Source organism: Myodes glareolus, chromosome 22 (assembly GCF_982192425.1).
Source record: "Myodes glareolus chromosome 22, mMyoGla1.1, whole genome shotgun sequence".
Lineage (NCBI taxonomy): Eukaryota > Metazoa > Chordata > Mammalia > Rodentia > Cricetidae > Myodes > Myodes glareolus.
The window spans coordinates 16,704,560-16,725,986 of NC_142047.1; the positions used below are offsets into that span (position 1 = coordinate 16,704,560).

Here is a 21,427-nt window from a genome sequence, read left to right on the forward strand (position 1 = left end):
GGAAAATCCCTGGGAGTAGCAGTGGTTCTGGTTTGACTCACATGCCAGGGTTAAAGCAGATGGACCAAACCCAGAACTTGCTTGAGGGAGGCAGGAAGTGCTCTCAGAGGTGACTGCACTTGAGCTAAGCCTTGAAGGAGGTATAGGATCCCTCTGGGCTCAGGAGAAGGGAAATGTGACACGGAAGTGCAGTGGGCAGGGCTAAGCCACAGTTCTGGGGAGCAGGGTGACTCGGGGCAGAGTGGAGACAAGAGCCCAACCTGGAGCGATCCCACAAGAGGTCAAGTCCAACTTCAACTTTGCTAAGGTGACAGTTTCCTTGTCATATTCACAGGGCTCATTTTCCCCCTTGCATTCCTTTTTTTAAAGGCTGTTTCTATGCATTTATTTACTTATTTACCATGTGTGTATATGTATGTATGTGTTGCACACATGCCACCATCCTTCAGATACTCTGGAGGACAGCCTTGTGAAGGGAGTCAGTTCTGACCTACCACTATAGAGTCCTGGAGACTGAACTGAGTGATCAGGCTTGATGGCGTGTGTCTGCACACTGAGCCACTTTGCCAGCCCTCTCTCTTGGACTCTTTATGGGTGCTCAGCATGTCACCAGGTGCAGCATGTGCCCACCTTCTCTCCAGTCTGAGGCACAGGCATCCTTCCTCCATATATAGATTTACAGACCAGTCATAAGCCCTGTCCCAGTCCCCAGGTTTCCCCAGGAAGTCCCAGACACATTCAGATCATTAAAGGTAAGAAATGGGTTTATGGGTGAGGAAACTGAGGCAGGAAAGGAACAGACCTGTGATCGTTTGAACCTTACTTGAGGTTCCCGAACTATGTTTTAAAGAGTTGGTCACCAGTCCCAGGTGCTACTGGGAGGTGGGAGAACCTTGGAGGTGGGGTCTAGTGAAAGGATCTTAGGATATGGGGGCATCCCTGTAAAGGGGACAATGGAATCCCAATCTTTCCTGGTTTTGTTTCCTGGCTATGGTGAAATGAGCAACTTTGATCCTCCGTACACAATACCCACCATGCTCTGCACTGCCACAGGCCCCCTAGCTACAGAAGCAAGTAGCCAAGAACTGAAACCTTGGAGACTGTGATCCAAAATAGATCTTTCTCATTGTAAGCACAGTCTTTTAGGTATCCTGTTATAGTGACAGAAAGCTGACTAACAAAGTGCCCAAAGTCCCATGAGCAGATAGTGAGAGAAACGACCCCCATCCCAACACTTGTCTTTCTCCATGAGAAGCAGAACAAGGCCTTGTTTGCTACTGCGACACAGAGACTCATGTGTTAAAACACACAACCTTGAAATGTCCTCACGATTTCTTAGTGCATCTAGCACAAGCAAGTAATGCGGTATCCTCAGACACTCGGGGACAGAGGCTGCTTTCCGGGTGGTTTGCTACATGCGGCTTCTTGGTGCCTCTGGAGCCCTCAGCCAAATGCAGGAATGGGTGGCCACCTTTGCCACACTGAAGTGCTTGTGACATCATCCTGTCAAATGCTCACAGCTGGGGAGAGCTTGACGTTTGCCCTTGCTTTCCGGATGGGGAAACAGAGGCACAGAGACAGTCAAAGATCTAACTCTGAGCACTTAGAGGGCTAGAAGATGACCAGACCCAGCTTCCCCTGTGGCTGCTCAATCTGGTGACTGCCACTCACTCACCCCAGTCTCCTCAGGCACCCGAGGATTGGGCCATTCTCTTATCACAGAGGACTCAAACCTGCCACAAGCTATCATCAAAGAGGAGGGGGCCTCAATTAAGAAAATGCCTCCCTAAGAGCAGGCTATAGTCAAGCCTGTAGGGCACTTTCTTAATTAATGATTGATGGGGGCGGGTTCAGACAACTGTGAGTGGGGCCATCCCTGGACTGGTGGTCTTGGGTTCTGTATGAAACTTTCTATAAGAAAGCAGGCTGAGCAAGCCACGAGGAGCAAAGACAATAAGCAACACTCCTCCATGGCTTCTGTATCAGCTACTGTCTCCAGGATCCTGCCCTGTTTGAGTTCCTTGTTGACTTCCTTCATTGACGACTATGATGGAAAGAGTAAGTCAAATAAACCCTTTCCTTCCAACTTGCTTTCGGTCATTGTATTTCATGCAGCAATATTAACCTCAACCAAGACACCGAGCAAATGCAGTTTTTTCCCTCTTGGTGTCTCCTAATCCTAAGGAAGAGCCAGTTGCTCCATTCTACACATTTTATCCATTCAGCAAGCATTTTCTGAGCACTTACTATGACCTGGCACCATTCTAGGTACTAGGCATCCAGCAGAGATAAAAGACCACACTGTGCCCTTTGGAACTGCGTCTGTTGAAATCTCACGGCAACAACGCCATAGGGGGTTGGGAGGTTGGGGTGGAGGGGTTTTTCCATCAGACCCGAGGCTGTCATTGTCACGGCTAACGATATTACAAAGAACTGGAAACAACACAGCTCCACCAGTCTGGGCCCCTGGCCTCTCAGCCTCAGCCTTGAGGTGGACCATGAGGCAGATGTCAACCTATCCAAGATGCAACCAGCAGGTCCTCTGGGGAGTGGCGTCTTGTATGGAGACACAGCGGCTCGGATGTGCCTGACAGCCGCCTTAATCTCCCCAGTGGTCTTGGCGCAGCTGGCGGGACCTTACAGACATCCGTGACCCTTTGTCCTTAGCATCCTTTCTCCAGGGTCACCAGAGTTGATACAACTGGACCTAGAAAAGTCTTCCCAAGGATTCCTTTGTGTTGTTATTGGACTAGGTGGGACCGTAACTGGGCTTGGCGTTAAAACTAGGAGCGGCCACGGCAGGTGTAAATTATGCATAGCTATTTCTAGAAGCTTCTCAGATTTCTCAAGAGAGAGAAATTAATTTGCCTGTTTGGGCAAATAACACCAATTTTTCCCCCTGCTTAAGGTCATTTTGTTAAAATAAAATTGATTAACGTTCTCTTTAAAGTTTAAGTAGAAACTGCTCAAACATATTTTTATGCACAGAAGCACGGCTTGTGCCCTTCAGTAATTAATAACTCCACAAATAAGTTCACACCGCGCAGCCTACGCTCAGCTCGCTGCAGCGGCGGCCGCGGACACGGGTGGGCGGGGCTACATGTGGGCGGGGCCACCCCGGTCAGACCAGTCAGGACTCAGAAAGCAGAGGACCGGCCTGCGGACCGAGCTAGATCAGCAGGGTGCTTCTGAAGACAGAGCTGGGAACTTCCGGACCCGGGTCGTGCAGTGCACGTCTTCTGATCGGCGTGAGGGGCACATGGTGGTTAAAGGAGATCCACGCGGTGCTCAGTTCGGTGCCCGGGCCTGAGTGCGTGGGACGGACGTAGTTCCGACCTTACTCAGATTTACAACTTTGCCAGCTTAGCTCTGAGTATTCTGTTTGCCGCGGACCGTACCGCCTGACTTGATCAGACAGAGTGGCGGAGGGGCTCGAATCCAAGTCGGTCGACTTCTCAACAATTGGAGTTCCGAGCTGTCTTTGAGCCCTCTCCTCTTGTCCTGGGCCATCCTTCTTGTCCTTCATTCACCTTCACGCTCACTTTCTGCATCAGGTAAATAAACACTGCTGTGGGAGTGTGTGCCCGCAATGACGATACCCAACTTTCTGAGTCAGACCCTTTAATCTGACAGTTGCTCAGCCTCTCTTCTAGGTGCCAGGCAGGCACGCGCGCGCGCGAACACACACACACACACACACACACACACACACACACACACACACACACACACACACGAGCCCCATCAGGCCCCCCTGTGAGAAAGTGAGGTCACGTGTTGCAGTTGGCTCCGTGTTTGATGAGGGTGGGAGTGAGGGAGTACAGAAACTCCCCAGTCAAGAGCACCGAGTTGCCATTGGGACCCCTCCTGTCCCCTGCCTGAATTAGTGACTACATTTAAAGTACTGGCTGCTCTCTGTGCCAGACTTCTAAATAACTCTGTTGAAGAAAGATCCCCGGGGATTCAATTCAGGATGGCCATAGAGCATGAGTGAGCAGTAAATCTTTGTGTGTTAGCTGCTGAAAATGTGGACCCTCTTGTTCCATGTCATAATGTAGCCTGTCCTGACTGATACATGTCCCAATGGACAGACAGGTATAAAGTGTGTGCACACCCAGCGATGGGCTGAACATCAGAATTCTGGTCTTTGCAGCACCTTGCCAGCTTCAGGAGTCAGAGTGCTTGAGGGTAATCATATGAATGAGGCAGGCACCTACTTAAGCTACAAAGTGAATGCAAATCAACAAGCAAGAAAGCAGACTATTTTCATAGAATATTTCTGAAAATCAGAATTAACAGAAAATAAACAAAATCCCTGAACAAAATAGCCAATTATGAAATAAACACAGATTTGATGCTGTGTTCTCCTAATCACCGCATTGGGTATTTAAAATCTATTTTACAAAAGAAGCTGCCACCTACCAATTTAGAGTTTAACAGATTGGGTTTTTTGTTTTGTTTTCCTCTTGAACAATGTTCTTGAGGTGAGCATTTCCGTGACCCCCCCCCCCCACACTCAACAAGAGCTCACCCTAAACCAGAAGGGAATGAAATTCCACCAGAGCACAGGAGATGAGCTGGAGGAAGGAGGGAGAGGACACCAAGCCTGTGTGGTTAGCTGGAGAGAGACCCAGCAAGAAAGCCGTAACCTTTTGGTGCTTGGTAGCTGTCTGAGTCTCTCCTGTTCTCTAGCATCGATCACACCTGCAGGGTGTGGCATTCTTGATCCTTCTCTCCCGAGAGAACCAAGATCAAGTGTAAGCTGTAGAACAGAGATCCTGCGCTTGTTGCCTTGACAGGCAGCAAGCATTTGGGAGGCTAATCATGTCAGTGTCTCTTCAAAAGTAATTCCAACCTATACCAACAACACATAACAGACAATGGGAAAGAACGAGGAACTGAGCGTTTAGTGCTATAGTCAAGTTACCTACCTCATCAGTCAAGGTGGTACCCAGCTCTCCAGCTGTTGTTTCCACAGTCCAACCATCCGGAAGAGTAATAAACTCATTTTTTTCTCCTTAAAGACAGCTCCTACAATTTTCATATTCTTTGTGGATATTGCCGTGCTAGACTAAGTGAGGACACACTAACTTCTAGGAGATGAATATAGAAGCTATACCGACCGGCGTCTCTCCAAGGTGAAAAGCCTGAAATCAATTCTTTCATTATCAAGGAAAAGGGGAGCCAGCAGTCTCTCTGTGTCACCTGATTGATTATCATCATCATTATTTTTGAATCAAAATATTGCTGGGAGCCAGACATCTAAGGTAGAAGGACAGTCAAGGTGCAGATGCAGTTCTATCTAGTGTGTGATCTTGGACAAATTATGAACGTCTCTGGACAGCTCTCAGACTATCCAAAGTAGAAAGGCAGAGGTGGAGACCTCTAAGGCAACCCCTAGCTTGCTTCCGGCTCAAAGCTCTGCGCAGACTGAGCCCTCTTCCTCCTCTTTGTGTCCGCTGGCTCCTTTTATTCCACAGGTCTCCATTCAGGTCACTTCCTTGGCAAGGCTTCTTTGACACAACCCTGCACCTGCAACAAAGGCATTTCGCCATCATAGCACTGTAGTTGTGTGTTCCTGGGTATTTAGTGGCTTGCGTATTTAGAAGGTAGTTGTCAAATGACTCTTGAGCTGCAGGAAGGGAAGGGACACATGGGCCTCCTCATCTGTGGCCTCTGTCTGCTGACAGATGGATGAGTGAATAGGTAACTAGGTCAAAGTTGAGTGCTCATCAACCCACGCCAAAGAACTCACCCTCAGACTAGGAGGGAGGAATTCCACGTTATTACTCTGGGAGTCAGAAGGATCCCTATAGGGTTGGGGGAGGGGCACACTAAAGACCTTCTTCCTAGGGTAGCTTCCCCGGTGACCAAAACTCTTACAGTCCTGCTTCCAGAAGCTCTGGGAGGGTATGGAGAGCAGGGTCATGCATCCTAGGATTCCTGGGTCATTTCCAAACCTGGGCAAAATCCCTCTGCCCAAAGACTGAGCTGAATAAAACGGATGGTCTGCTCATCTAGATGCACCTAAGGCGAAAGTGGGCTTCTGGACACCCACCCCTGTAGCAAAATGCAAATGACAGGGCTGGTTCCCTGCACCCTGCAGGCTAAAGGTGGCCTGGAGAGAAGGCCTGGCCTCACATTGCTCACAGCCGAGCCGTCACACACAGGCCTGGGCTGCGCGGTGAACCCGCTCACTCAGCTCTAAGTCACTGATTTATAGCCGTGCCCCACTCCCCACCCCAACGCCGCTTGACAGCGAGGAAGGCGAGTCCCAGCCCCCATCCCGCAGGAAGTGGAGAGGGGCGCTCAGCTGCCGCGATGGGGGCACAGCCAGCAGAGAACAATGGGGTTGGGCGAGGGGAGTCGGCGGGGTTCCCTGGCAGCCTTGTCACCGCCATAAACCTCATTACCTCGCCGTCCCCCAGGCCGCCTCTCTCCTTACCCAAGGCAGCAGCCGGCTTCGCCGCTGATTCCCACTCGGCGTGAAAAGCTCTTAAACCCCCCGCTGTATTTTTAATGGGGGCAGTGACTAATTTAGCCCTACGCCACCAACCGTCAAATCACATCTTCTGTTGGTACTTACTGAGGGCTCACCTGGGCTGCATGGGGCTCGGATAAATCCGGAGCTGGAGAGCGCCCGAGGAAGCGAGGTGGTAAGCTTGGGGACCTGACTGGACAGCCTCCACACTGTCTGCAGATGGCCAAAGCATCCTGGCCCATCCCGGCCATAACGGCCGCCTTGAGAAGCTTCGCGCCAACCCAACTTTTGAGATCTCTCCAGAAACGGCCACCCTACCTCCGCATCCCCAGGGACTAAATATTGCAGTTTCCCACCTTGAGACCACCTGCATTCAAGGGTGACATTCCCATTCTGTGGGCAGGGGCAGTTCACTGAGTGAACTCTCGGGCCAAAGTTCGCTTCGTAACCTGGGAAGCGCCACCCCCTAATCATAGTAGAAAGAAGAGGAAGGACCTCCTACAGGTCACCGGAAACCCCTAGCTAGGAACCCCCTAGACGATGAGGAGCCTAATTGCTCCAAATTCCGCTGACTCGCTATCACATTATAATTAGGTGCAATCTGTCTGCTTCACTTCCGCTCTCCTTGCCCCAGGTGAAACCCGAACCAGGAAGGGTTCCCAGTGTAGGGTCCAGCCTCAGACGGGAGAGTCAGACAAGCCCTGCAATCTGTGGTCGTGAAGTTGTGTGGAGCCGAGGGGAGGGGCGTCCACGAAGCCTGCTGAAATTCCGGGCGAGACCTGAGGCAGCGGCTGAGCCTGGGTCATTAGGCCTGTGAAAAGCTAGGGGCTTGCACCACCTTCTCCGGGCTTATGTGCGTGGGTAGCCCTTGAACACTGTCTTCTGGAATTCTGCAATTGGATCACTTCCTTGCCGGGGTTTAGTCCTGACCCGGGTAACGGGTCTCAGTTGGGGACCTGCTAGCCACCAACCCTTGACCTCCCACGGCTGGGTAGCCGCTGTTCCCTCCCCTCACATCCTATGCCTTAGCCCAAAGTAGAACCCAGGGGTTTTCTGCTGCCCTGGTACCGTGAGGGCTAAACACCAGCCTGCCCCCATCCCGGTAAAGCAGCGGCAATGGACGAGAGTCAGTCATTGACGTGTGACAGGGGCAATGAAATGTCCCCCATGGCTCCTGAGCCTCAGTTTCCTGATCCAGAAATGACAGGAGCAGAATACTTGATCTGTGGATTCTTTCTTTCAGTGACCCCTGCAGCTCATCCGGCCTTCAAGAGTTTGTCTATGGCGCTTCTTTCTGTGAGTCTATTGTATGGCATCCCCAGGGGTCTGTGTGAGCCCATGGGAACTTCCCAGAGACACACCTCCTGCCAGCCCCTTTGGCCTGGGGTTGAAGAGGAGAGAACCAGGCAGTGTTGCTGATCGCATGGATTCCCTTTATTGAGCTGAACTAGTTACTGCAGTCAGATCAAGTCACATTTAAAAGCAGACCATCCAGTTGCACGGAAACCGATTATATTCATTACAGAGTTTTAATCACTGTCCGGTGAACTGGCAAATCCAATCAAAGCATTAGTCTTTAATTAAAAAATTAAAAGGAAATATTCAGACAATAGCCAAGCAATCACATCACGATGCACAATTACCTAGAATTGCAATTAAAAAGTAGTTAACCGAAGGGGGAGAAAGAAAAACAAGAAAGAAAAAAAAAGAAGCAAAGAAAGAAATCACACTAATCCTTTTTTTAAAAACTATCAATATAATACATGAAGGAACAAAGGACAATAGCCTCAAAAAGCAGGTTTCTCTAACACTAGAAATGTACTCTGCGGCGAAAACTCTAAAAGCACACTAGCTGTAGCAGGACAATAAAAAACACTGAGCATGGAATACTTTTAATCTCTGCCATTAATATTCATTTCCAGCTGCTTATAATAGCAGCGCCTCATGGCCAAATCATTAGAGTTTTACATCTGGGTTGCAAATGACACTTTGATTGGATGTAATGTTCAAATGGCCCTCCCCACGGCGTCTCCGGCAAGCCTTCTGCGGAGAGGTGTCCTGTCGCGAGGTCCCTCACTGTGCGTGCTGGCTCATCGTGTGGTTCTGCAAAGGCGAAGAAAGGAGACACGCATGAGGGCGAAAGAATGGCGAGCATGCCTGTCCCCTCCCACCCGGGGCATGGACGCCGAGAGCTGCAGAAAGCGGCTCGATCATTACAAAACAAAATGCGAAAGCAAAAAAGTGCTCGGGGGACGCAGCTGCCAAGGCGCCACGTAGATCCGAGCTTGGGGATCGGTTCCTGTTGCTGCCAACCTGGGTTCCCTGTAAATTGTTTTTATTTTTTTATTTATTTATTTATTTATTTATTTTAGACCATTCGGGTCGCACCTAGGGGGTGGGCTACGTGAAGAGAGAAGGAACAGCCGGGGAGGTGGCAATAATGAGCACCACCTCCCTTTCCCTCCAATGGCGAGGAGGAAACTCTGACGGCCTGCAGGCTGCCCCCCGCATCCCATCTCGGTCCCCTTGCTCACTGTTCTGAGCCACGCAGGAGGAAACCACAGATGTGCAGAGCAGCGCGGCCGCCCAGAGGCACCCGAGCGAGCGCAGACGCGCCAAGGCAGTGGGTGGGCGACGCCCGTGGCCCAGGCAGGGAACAGGTCACCCAGCAGGGAGGGTGCTGGGAAGAGCCAGAAGCTGAGCTCCCAGGGCCCTGTCAGTGTGGTCACGTGAGAAAGAGATGGTGCGCTTTGGCCGCTTGGGCATGGGAAGCCAGGGCCCAGGTGGGACCTTGTGGCCAAACACTTCCTTCTCTCCGCAGCCCGCGCAATCCTTCCTCCAGCCCGGGCGGACAGGGCAGGCAGTGTGGGGTCTGTTTCCACCACGGCCAGCAGCCTGGGGCTGGATTTTGGCTTCTGAAACCTGGTCTTTTTATTTCTTTTCTGCCAAGGGTAGTGCCAATTTAGACTATTATCGTCCCAGCTTCAGGCAGCGGTCCACCTCAAGACACTTGAAGATAGGAAGCAACATCCTCCAGGGGCAGACCCGCAAGGCTACATACAGCTGATCTCCATTGCAGGCTTTTTAGAATGCCTCGGCCTCCCAGCCTCGGTGCCCAAGGAGACCCAGTCGCCAGTTGAAAGCAGCGGCCTGCATCTCTACCACTAACCACCAGGGGGCAGGAGAGACGCCGCGACTTTTTCCTGGACTTCAGGTCTCGCTTCCAGAAAGACCAGAGGACAACCAGATTTTTTTCCTAGAGGTCTGAGAACCTAGGATGGAGATGGGACCACAGCTACTCTCCAGGATAGGTTCTTCGGTAGGCGCTCAGGCCACAAACCGACACAGGCACATTGCTTTCGATTCTCAAGTGAGGCTCAAGTAGACAAAAGTACCAGTCCACTTCAACCTTCTAGGATCCAGGAAGGGCTGATCCAGGCCACTAGAATCTAGGGACCTGCACCCAGTAGGTAGATCAACCCTCTGATTACCCACAGCTCGCCCCAGCACCCTGCTGCAGACTAAAGCCCAGACAGCCAGCATGACTTCGCACCTCAAATGGTCCAAGGTCCAAGGCAGATTGTTTGAGCCGAAGATGGGGTCCAGGTGGTTTCCATGGGAACCCCATCCTTCAGCCCTATGAAAGCAACCAACCATGTGGAACTGGAAGCATCCTATGCACAGAATCTGGCTTCCTTGTAACTCTGGACCTCGGCTGCCTTAATACTTCCCCCAGTTGTCCTCTGAAGCAGGCTTCCTCCAGGGCTCTGCTCAGATTGCTTCAGCCCAGGTGTATCCCTGGGATCCACCTGCCCAGCACGGGTCTGCCCAGCACCCACACGGGTCTACTTCTTGTACTTAGGCCTGGTTGTCCCCACTGAGTCACAGGCAGGACAATAGCCTCTGGCCCAGGGCTGGACATGCTGGGTTCCCCAATGCCCAGGGGAAGCATGGCAGGCACAGCTGCCTGGGAACAAGAGAACAACACAGGCGGAGGGTGCTACCAACACCTGGGTGGAGAGATGGTGTGAAAGTGGACTGGAGAGCAAGCAGTGAGTTCTCGTGTGTGTGAACCATTGCCAAAGACAACAGGAAGCCAGTCAAGACCCTGGAGGGCCGCTCACCTCCATCTTGGGAGGAGTTCCTGGGAACCTAGGGATAATGAGGCAGCCTCTTGTAAGGATGCCGGAACAAGGCCACATGACACACTGGCAATCTCTAGAGGTGGAAAGCCTTGTCTTGGACCACTGGCTAGGAAACTGAGGATAAAGAACACTTCTTAGAGCCTTCTCTCTTTAGGAGCAATAGTGCATGTGTTTTAGGTTAGGCTCATAAAGGAACTTCCTCCAAAAGGCAGACAAGTAAAAAAAATACCTTCCTAAAGTTTTACTTTCCCAACAGACGTCCAGGATGTCACAGCGGAAGGAAATGTCAGACTCGATGCTCTGAAGGTGACTGGCACCAGAGTGTATTCAGCTTGTGTCATTAAGGACCTGCTAGAGGTCCTGCTCTGGGCTGAAAACAGAGACGGCTACCAGCAGGGGAGACTCCAGCATCCCTAACGGGGTCTGATGCAGGCCTGACAAACACAGAATTAATGGTGCCAACAGTAGTCCAGGAGAGGGTCAAGATCACAGTGTGTGTGTGTGTGTGTGTGTGTACTTTAGAGAGGCTGTTCATGGAGCTGAGTGCTCATCCAAGGAGGGTTTCATCCTAGACCAGTCCCTGAGAAGGCAGCAGGGGTCCAAGAGCCATCACTAAGATCCCCCAAACACCTTGAAGGGCATATCTGTGGCCGCTCTTTTCCCAGAACAGCCACTGCGTCAACGCTTCTGATGGCTTCCTCCAATCTCATGGCTCTTCTGAGACCCTTCTAGCTCCCGTCTTTTTCTCTAGTTACGCTTATGCCAAGCTGAGTCTCCTTTAGAGAAGGAAAACAAACAAACAACAACAAAACAACCAGTTTTTAAAAGACGCTTCCGATCTCACAGTTGAGCACTCCCCAGAACCATAAAGGCTGGCAGTGGGCTGGCCAAAGCCTGAGATGAGCCTGGCCAGGAAGCCTGGCACCTGCAGGCCTCAGTGCCTGCCAGGGAGACACAGGTGTGGGGCAGAAAAGCAGGTGAGGAAAATAAAGCGGAGGCACAGGGAAGGCGCTCGGCTGCCCACCATCCACTGGGCAACGCTCCTGCACTCACGGATGCAGTTTCTGTGATACCCTGACTCAGGGCCTCCTCCTGATGTACACCACTGGTGTCTGCTTGGCCCAGGCTGAAGGGACTATCCTTTGTGGTAGTTCTTCACCCATAGAATCTTGACTGCCCTTCTGTTGAGTGACAATCACTAACTGCTTGTTGGGTTTGTGCTGGGTACACGCTGGGCACAGGAGCAGTGAGTTGTGCGTGAAGCCAGGTGGAAGGGCTGTTCTCACACCCCAAAGCACATGGAATGTGCTAGAAGGTCACGTGAAGTCCAACTCTGGGCACGGAATCAGAGCTCCACCCACCTCCTCGGCCCATGATTTTGTGGTCTGGATCCACAGGTCACAGCTCTAGGTCTGGGTTTCAGGTTCTGTTAACTGGCCTGCCCACCAGCGTCATGCTTGAGGGGATGAGTATTTCAGTACGTTGATGTCTGATTGTATGAAACGATGTGATTCCTCCTGCCCTGGAGGCCCAGATGTGGGCCGAAGAGACCCCTCAGTCCTGTACACCACTCTTGGTGTCCCAAATAAAGCCACCCTACTTGCTTGCTGGCTGCTTTGATAGCCGTCACCTACCTACTAAGTCCTAGCACCTTGCCTGGCTCGTCCCAAATGCCCCACTGACATTAGTCACCCTCCCAGGTGACCACAGGACAGACAGGCAGCTTTAGTGACCTGTTAAATACCTTAGTGACTAAAAGAGCTACTGCGTTCAGTGTTAGCAGTCACTTGTCAACCATGTGACCCTGTAGCAAATTCTTTCACTGCAAGGTTTGAGTCGCCCCTTTCTGCGATGCCAGGGTGACTCCAAAAATGATGATGATCATGAATCTACCCACAGATAAGTGCCTGGGACAGAAGGACTGATTGCTCCCTGCTAGGATCCCTTCCCAACCAGTAACAGCTGGAGCTACAAGCTAACTGCTCTCAGGAATGCCTTGCATGGCCCTGCCCTCAGGACAGCAGGTGTCACTGGTCCCTTTTCATCAGGCCTGGCTGGATACTTGCTGCCCCCTTTTTGCAGTAGAGTGGGTGATCTGGTACCGAGGAGAACCCCTGGGAGATACTATGGTAGAGGGAGAGGCACATACCAGCATCCATCCATCCATCCATTTCACAGACATTCACTGAGGCCCTGACTGTCAGGTCCCAGGCTGTGCACTGAACATGCACAGATGGAGACATCTTGCCCCTCCCTTGTGAGAACTCTCCCGTGGTTGGAATAGGAGTCTGGACTCACAGACATCAAAGATCCTAAGGAGGCAGGGAAAAGGGGATTCATTCCCGAAGACCCAGCCAAGCTGGTGCAGAGACACACTTACTCTCCATGCAAACCAGCCCCACCACTCACGCTTTCTGTCCAGCCTGCATGACTCCCACCCACCATTATGTCCACACCTGCACTCTCCCTGCCCAACCTGCAGGACCTTCTTCTCAAAGCCACTTCACTTCCTCAGGTTCCCAGTCCAGAAGAGGCTGTTTCTCCTCATCCTGTCTCCATGCCAGTCCCTGGCTGGCTGCAGCTAGGAGAAGCCCTTGTGGACCTGGTTTTACAGCTGCTCCCCCACCACCACCACACGCCACCCACAAGATCAGGGACCAAGGGCTAGGATGGGCCTTAGCCTGAAAGATTCCATTTTCAGAGAAAGACAGATGCCTTAGCCGGCTTGGCTGAGCAGGGCTGCTGTAGGGCACCATTCATTACATGCCCATTTCATAGTCAAGGAGCCTGGCCTCGGGCAGTGGACAGCAGAGGAGGAGAGGGGCCATAGGCCAGCCTCTGCCAAGTTTCCAGCTGCAGAACTGCATGGAAAGCAGCAGGGAGACAGGGCTTCTGATGGGGACCCACTCCGGAGAAGCCTTTCAGCTGCCCTTGAAGGACGGCTTGAGCTAGGGTTTGCATGAGTGTGTGTGTGTGTGTGTGTGTGTGTGTGTGTGTGTGTGAGAGAGAGAGAGAGAGAGAGAGAGAGAAACAGACAGATAGACAGAGACACAGAGAGAGACAGAGAATAAAGGAGCACTTTGCCAAGCAGGATAAACACACAAGCATTGTGGAGGTGTAACACTGATAAAGACGGTGACTCACAACGACCGAGGCTCAGTGCCTGGCTCTGCCAGTCAGACACCACACACTTCTGCAACATCTGAGCCCTCAGCAGCCCCGCGAAGCAAGGACTATCTTTATCCCTGCCGAGCAGGACATGAGGTGCAGGGTGCCTTGGATCCCAGGGTCGGCAATGCCAGTGCAGGATGCGCACCCACCCAGCGTCTGTGTAACCCCCCTCTGCGTGGCACCGCTCTGCCTGTGAGATGTGAAAAGTGCAGCATATGCTGGGGGAACAATGAATAATTCAGCTTGGCAGAAGCACAGGGTATGTGCTATGGAGACGAGCCTCCAAAGGAAGGCAGGGGCCTTATTGATGAGGCTCCGTGATGCCAGACGAGGCAGCTTGCCCTTAAATCTGGGCCACTGGGAGCCATCGAAAGTATCTGAGCTGTGGAGTTACATGACGCAAGGCAAAGGAAAGCTCATGCCTCCACCCAAAAGGTGTCTCGGCAGAGGCGGTGTCCCTCCGCGCCCTCTCATGGCTCCCCCAGCACACAGTGTCACTTGCCTTTCCCTTTGGGGAGGGTGCAGACCCAGGCAGCTCTGCTCCCCTCTCTGCTGTGCATCACCTGGGCAGCCCCTCTCTGCTTGTGAGCACTAATTTTTAGCAGTGCTTGACAATCGTCCAAGGGTCTAAGACGAACAGATGGCCTGTCTTAAAGGCTCGTATGTTCGCTAGTTTGCACTTCTGACAAACGGTGCGCACACTCGAGAGCACCCCATAAACAGCGCCGAATGAATACTCACAACACAATTTAGCTAATGCACGTCATTAAAATTAGGAGTGAGTGATGGCTGGGGCTCCCCATAAATGCCTGCCGGTGACACGCTGCTCCCTGGGGAGTGGGGCTGGCCTTGTTATACTTGTACCCAACTTCCCCCAGGAGGCCTCTCGTCACCCATTCATCCCCAGGTCACAGACGTTTGCTGCTGTTCAGGTGAAATTTACCTTTGGCATCTGAGGGAGGCTGGTGGCCCAAATGGCCTGGGACAAAGCCCCAGAGTGACCTGTAAGGTAGAGAAAGCATGGGAGACCCTCCATACATGGGGACACTTTGATTGTTCCTGCTGCCCAATCAGCAACAAGGAGGAGCCTGGCATCTGCCTCTCCAGAACAGTAGCAAGTGAGCTGCAAAACTAAGCTCAGCCTGTGACAGGTCTGGAGTTAAGAGCCCAGCTTTCAGGGAACAAGATGTAGCTTTGGGGGGCATTCAAGAGACAGAGCAGATTCAGGGACCCAAGAAATTCCTTGAGAACAGGAGGAAGCTCTCTGATCCAGACGTATTTGGCTAGTGGATTCTCCCAGGGGCTGGCCAAGTTTTAGTTCCTGTACACTCCCTCCTCCTCCAACCCCTCGCCTGTTCCCAGGACACAAAAGGCAGGTAGCCTACTCTCTAACCAGTTCCATAGGTGACAACTATTTAATTGCTTGGGGACCCGCAGCCTCAGGGGAACACACCTCACAAGTGAATGAGCCCAGTTCAGTTGGTCTATGTGCTTGGTGTGGAGGGTGAGAATCATGACAGCCAAGCAAGGGAAACCAGTCACAAACAGGGTGTGTGTGAGTGTGTGTGAGTGTATGTGTGTGTAATACTCCCAGGACTGCTTACAGATCTGCCCCTGTGAGGCAATAAGGTGCACATTAGACCGAAGCCTTGAAGAAACTTAGCAACTGTTTCTCCAAAGATGTGCATTTGCGTAGCAGATTCACTTGTATGTGTGCACACTAGTCCCTCTTGAGCAGGCTACTGCACTGGCTCACTTTGAGCGCACCAGCCTGCTTTTGACTCTAGCTGACAGCTCTCAGATACGAACTGGGCCTTGGGTCCCTTCTCGCAAAAGGCCCAAGATCAGATTCCTAAAAGCTGATTCCTCAGGGCAGGCACGAAGCAAGCCTGTCTGTTACAAAGTCAAGCCAGGGAAAAAGTGCTATGTCATGGAAAGAGGTGGGGACCAAGGGCGAGCCAGGGGCTTCTCAGACCAGACCTGCCACTGATTGTGCTGAAGAACCTAAGCCCCAAATCAAGAACAATATACCTTGTAAGTTAACGGGAGCCCTAGACAGGAACCATATACCCTGCAGGAGATGTGAGGACCAAGAGTAAGCCGGAGGCTAACCTGCCACTAACTGAAGTCCAAGTATACGTGTGCCATGGGGTAGACGCAAACATGGGGTACACAGGCACAGCCTAAGTAACCTAGAGGTAGTTGGGGGGACTAAACTCAGGAAGCGCTGATGCTAAGACAGAAAGGGATAGATCCTAGAAGAGCTGTTCCGGTCACAGTGACCGGGCTCTGCAGGAGGCCTCCAATGCAAGGCGTGTGGTGCTGAGAGTGAGGGTTCAGGGCAGCAAAGCAATGGGGCCAGTGGGTCTGTGTCAGCCTCAAGAGCTTGAGCTGGGTAAGAACGATGCATAGCTCAGCCCCACATGAGGCCACTGTGGGGAAACTTAGGCCAGTAAGGCCACATCTGCAGGCTTTGTCAGAAATTTGGAAATGAGAGGTGTTTTTTTTTTTTTTAACTCTAAGGCTCCTCTATGTTAAAAAGCAGCATGACGTAGGCCAACCACATGTCTCAGCTGAGTCTGACCCAAGGCCTCTGCTCCTAAGGCAGGGCTGTTTGGGGCAATGCCCTTCCATGGCAGATGCTTCCAGTGCTATGTAGGGTTGTGGAACTTGGCATGGCAAGGCTCTGAAGGAGGACTTGGAGAGCCCAGTTGTGAGGACTCCCTGCTGGACGCTCCAGAAGTTAGCGATGGTTTCAGTTGCTCACTGGCCCTGTCTGGTGCTGCCTCCACGGCTGTCGTGAGGTCAGCCTGCAAGCCATGTAGCAGAGCGTTGGCAGCTCACATACGGAATCGGCAACTCCCCCATCCAGAACATGCTGGGCAGTGGTCTTAAAAGTGGCCAGGATCGTTACAGGGGACATTACACTAGGCAAAATCAGCTGGTCACAGAAAAATGCATACAGCTGGAATCTTCTTGTTTGGGGTCCTGAGTTAGCCCAACTCACAGAACAGCATGTGGCAGCTTCCAGAGGCTGAGAAAAAGGGAAGAGTTTCAGGCTGGGAAGACAAAGGAGTTCTGGGGATGGAGACGGTGAAGTTTGCACGGTAGTGCATGCCTCTCAATGCCACTGAGCTGTACACCAGAATGGAGTTTTGTGGTGCTTGAATTTACTACAGCTGAAAACTGAGCAGGTAGGACAAGCAAGGGACAGGTGTGTAGTCTTCACCAAGGGTGGAAACCCAAGACCATTCCTGTGTGGCCATCTCATATCTTTGCATCAGAGGATGCAGGACTGGAGTAGCCTGGGACACCCTGGGCTGTGGACTGAAGCTGCAGCACCCAGGGACACCACGATCCCTGTCAGCAGTTGCCAGCACTGCCTGAAAGGAATCTCCATGATCACGCTGCAGAAGACTTTCCTCCACAACAGCAGAACTGACCGTCGTGTATCAGTGATGTGGCTCTCTGAGCCCGGAAACCATGGGCACAGAACCCCGCGAGACCCAAGGCCCACTGACAAAAGTCCTATTCCAGGGGACATGGACCTGCTGCTGAAGGAGGTGTCTGCATTTTCCTGGTACTAGAGACAAGAGAAAGGAAACAAGAGACAAGCATACAAGCAAACGGCCACCCAGTTTAAAAAACATAGGAACGACCTAGAGGGGGAGGACCGTTTCCTCTTGGCCTGTTTCCCACCCTTGGCAGGTTTTTACTATGTCCACACAGAATCATCCTTCCTCACAAACCAAAAAACCAGGGCAACTAGCCAGTAGTGGGATGTAAGACCTGAAAATGAGGGCTGTCCTGGAAAATCTAGGTCACACGGTCACTAATTATACTGAACACGTATGTTCAGGTCCCTGAACTGCACAGGTGCTTTTAGGTTTTGTAAATGATACATGAAAACTTTGATCCAGATCTATTTCTGCCTTCTTCCAAATTCCCGCTAAAAAGAAGACTTTGTTGCATCTTCCAATTTTCTGGAAAATTCTCCCTGCCAACAAAGAACTGTTCCGGCAGATATTCTGAGGGTGGCTGCCCTCATGCCCAGCATCCACAAATGGCTTCTGGCGACCACACGGCTCTGCCCCTCGCCCACAGCCCCCCCAGGCTGCAGGGGCAGAAGTCTCGAAGATGGACCTAATTTACTGTGATGAATCGTGGCATGCACCACTGATCCACACTGCAGCTGAGACCCATTACAGCTAACGATCGCCACAGTCCTCCTGAAACAGTGTAGGTGTGTGCCCGTGCCAATCCCGAGGGAGTCACACACCACAAATCGAAGGGCACAGGGTGATCTCCCTATTTCTGGGATATTGCTTCCAGAGACTACGGCTCAGCTGGCAATAGCGTCTCTGCCCACATACCTGCCCTACCAACACCAAGTGGGTCTGCCCAAAGCTTCCCTTCTACATGGCAGAACTCACTGGTTCCATGAGGCAAACCTACAGTCTTCTGGTTTATTCCGTCCCACTCGGTGAACCGAAGCAGTACGTGTGCATGCGTACAGGCAGTTTCAAAGGGGAGTGTGACATTAAGGGCATATGAGGCGAGGAGGGCGCTGGAGAGATGGCGCAGTGGTTACAGGCATTTGCTGCTCTTGCAGGAGACCTAGCGCCACTTCCCAGTACCCAGGTGGTGGCTCACAACCATCTACTTCAGGGGACCTGACACCTGAATGCACAACACATGGGGAGAAAATACACACATAAAATTAAAATAAATTAATCTTTTATTTTAAAAAAAAAAAGAGCATAAAAGGAAGACACTCTAAAAAGCTGTACGCGTGGGAACTGGAGAGGTGGCTCCTTTGTAAAGAGCGCTCGCTGCTCTTGCAGAGGACCCAGGTTTGGTTCCCAGCACTTCTGCTGGGCGGGTCATAATCACCTAGAACATCAGCTCCAGGAGAATCTGACCCCTCTAGCTTTGGGCACCTGCACTTGTGCCCCTACCCACATGGAGATACAGACATACAATACATCATTAAAAATAAATCGTAAATAAAAGTTAACATATATACCCCAATATTGATAGGTGGGTAGATATGTGTGTAGCTGCTGGATAGACAGACATCTCATGGGTGGAGGGGTGGGCAGGTGAGGGGGAGGGTGGGCTGTGAAAGTCTGAATAGCAGGAGTCAGAGAGTGCCCGGATGAGTGAACAGGTTGGAGGTGGCTTTGGAGTTCAAGTCTGGCTTTGGTCACTCACTACTTCCGTGATCCCAGGCTCTAGGAAGACTTCATTTCTTTTAAGTCCTCACTCATACATCTGAAAGGGGGTGGGGCTAACTGCATCTATCTCACAGCCCCGTTAGGAGGTTTAGGGGAAATACACACAAACCCTGAAATAGCACACAGAACGCCATGGGCTACATGGGGTAGCTGGCCGCTGCCAAGGAGAACTACAGCAAAATACCAAAGCAGATAAAATAGATAGATAGATAGATAGATAGATAGATAGATAGATAGATAGATAGATAGATAGCAAAGAAACCCAGCTTTTGTGTTTGGTGTGGTGAAGAAAATAGGGTCTTGGGTGGTGGCCTGGGGCTAGCACTGACCAGCTCTGTGGCCTCGGGGCTGTGAACCACCTCTGTGTGTCTTGGCTTCCTTATCTCAATAGAGGCATAGTGAGGACTAGGCGTTTAATGTTCCAAAGTGCTGAGGACCACATCTGGCACTTGATAAACACAAAATAACACTGGGATGCTAACTATGGGAAACCATCCTGCTTGAAAGACAGAAATAATTATTTCGTTTCCACAACCTCCAGGTCAGGAGGTTTACCTTCTGCTCTGTGCGGTGTTAGCTGTTATGGTCACAGTGACAACGGCTTACTCCTATGTAAGTGGAGACCGGAGGGGGTTTTCGGGATAAGGATGCTCCCCTACCCCACCAGGAACCCCACACCCTGTCCCAGACCAACTTAGTGCCTTACTTCCTCCTCTGCCTCCCCGGCAGTTCCCACCAGTGCCGTGCTCTATCTGTTCTAAGATGTATCACAGTGAACCCAAACGCAACCCAGCTCCACATCCTTGAACACGTCTGTGTCCCGGCTATCACATATGAGCCCCTGAGCTGTTCCTCACACATGGGCATCTCCCTTTTCTCTGATGAAGAAACTGAGGCTTTCCCTCAGTCTTTCTGCTGGCCAAAAGTGGCCCTGTCTCTCGTACCCTTATCCTGCCGTCCCCGGGATGCCACCTAAAGGCCACAGCAAAAGAAAATTGTCACCCAGCGCAGGCCTGGACCCACCCTGGCCAGCCAGCTTGATTCTGTGTAAACTTCAGTGGCAGAGTGAGTCCAGCCAGCTCACTATTGACACAGCAAAATTAATTTCTTGTCCCCCCTCGCCCCCGCCCTCCGCTCCGTCGAGTGTTCACGGGGCTGCTGACTGCTGCTACTGAAATGCCAACTTGCATTTCTCATCATTAATTTCTTTCTAAATGTCATTAGTAATTGTTCCTGCTGCACCAAAGAGAACAATCTAAGCTTCCACCAAGAGCCACCCCGGTCTCCAGCAGACTCGTCAATGGGGGCCAGGGCCCCTACCACACTCCTAGCAGGAAGTGGCCAGCCACACTCCCAAGAAGAGGTGGTTTGTGTAGGAGTGGCCTAAGCACACGAAGTCTATCCAGCATACTGCAGTAATGCACACCAGCCTAGGAGCCAGGCTGCCTAGGTTTCTGTCTCCACTGCCGCTCATCCACGTCTCAGCCTTCCGCTGGCAGCACCAAGGCGGTGGCTGAAGAGTCTCCACTGGGCATGACGTGGGGTGTTTCTGATATCCTTACTATTTCTCATGCCATCAGGACTGCCAGCTCAACTCTGCCACTGACAAGGGTATGCCGTGGCATCACCTCACTGGTGTCCTTGATTGTGACCCATCAAAAGTAGAGAGCCCAGCACTCAGGAGGCCGAGGCGGGAAGAAGAAAGTTGGTAGTGTACCTTGGCTACATAGCAGCAGCCTATCTCGACAGAGAGAAAGTGAGGCGGCAACACTAACCACTAATTCTCTCCCCAGTAATGCCCCCCCCGTATCATGTCCCCCTGGGATCTGGATCTCAGTACCCCAGGTCCCAGTGACCAGAAGCGTCAGAGCCTCACAACTGTGTCCTGCCTGTGTCCTTCCTGTATACTAAATACCCTGTCTCTATCCACGTGACGCAAAGCTTTGTAGTGTGCGACTCTCTGTGAGCACTGAAGCGACATGTCACCCACTGCCACTGGTACTGTCACTGTTACTAAGAAACTGAAGGCATTTGGTTCTGCCTAAAACGGCGCCGGCAAGGGGCTAGGCTCGAAACATACACAATGGTCCCAGGCTCAAGGCTCCTGGCAGTCCCCCATGCCCATCTGTCACGATGGCATGGTGCCCCCAGAAAGTTGGTTGGCCCCAGCCCCCAGGCATGAACGGCAGGCTCCAACAGGCAGCCCGAGACCCACTCTAAATGCCATCTCATCTCAAAGCTGAGCCTCTGGGGAGGCCCCCAGTCCCCACATGGGCCTCATTACGGTTCATTGTTCAGCTGGACCAAATCCTGGGGCCCAGAAGACATCTCAGCAGAGCCGGTCACAGGCTCCAGCGACTCTTCCACTCCCTCTCTGTGACTGTCACAAGTCC

The 21,427-nt window shown here is 51.9% G+C and overlaps 1 protein-coding gene across 9 annotated transcripts in view; it reads right to left on the reverse strand.

The window, feature by feature from the left end:
* Positions 1 to 7,893: 7,893 nt before the first annotated feature.
* Positions 7,894 to 21,427, reverse strand: part of Znf423 (zinc finger protein 423) — a 298,629-nt gene continuing 285,095 nt past the window's right edge. For all 9 annotated transcript variants that reach the window (XM_085682055.2, XM_087900177.1, XM_048428569.3 and 6 more), the window contains one exon: positions 7,894 to 8,584. In XM_085682055.2, coding sequence (XP_085538181.2) covers positions 8,555 to 8,584 — 30 coding nt within the window. In that variant the 3' untranslated portion in view covers positions 7,894 to 8,554. The remainder of the gene's footprint in view (positions 8,585 to 21,427) is intronic.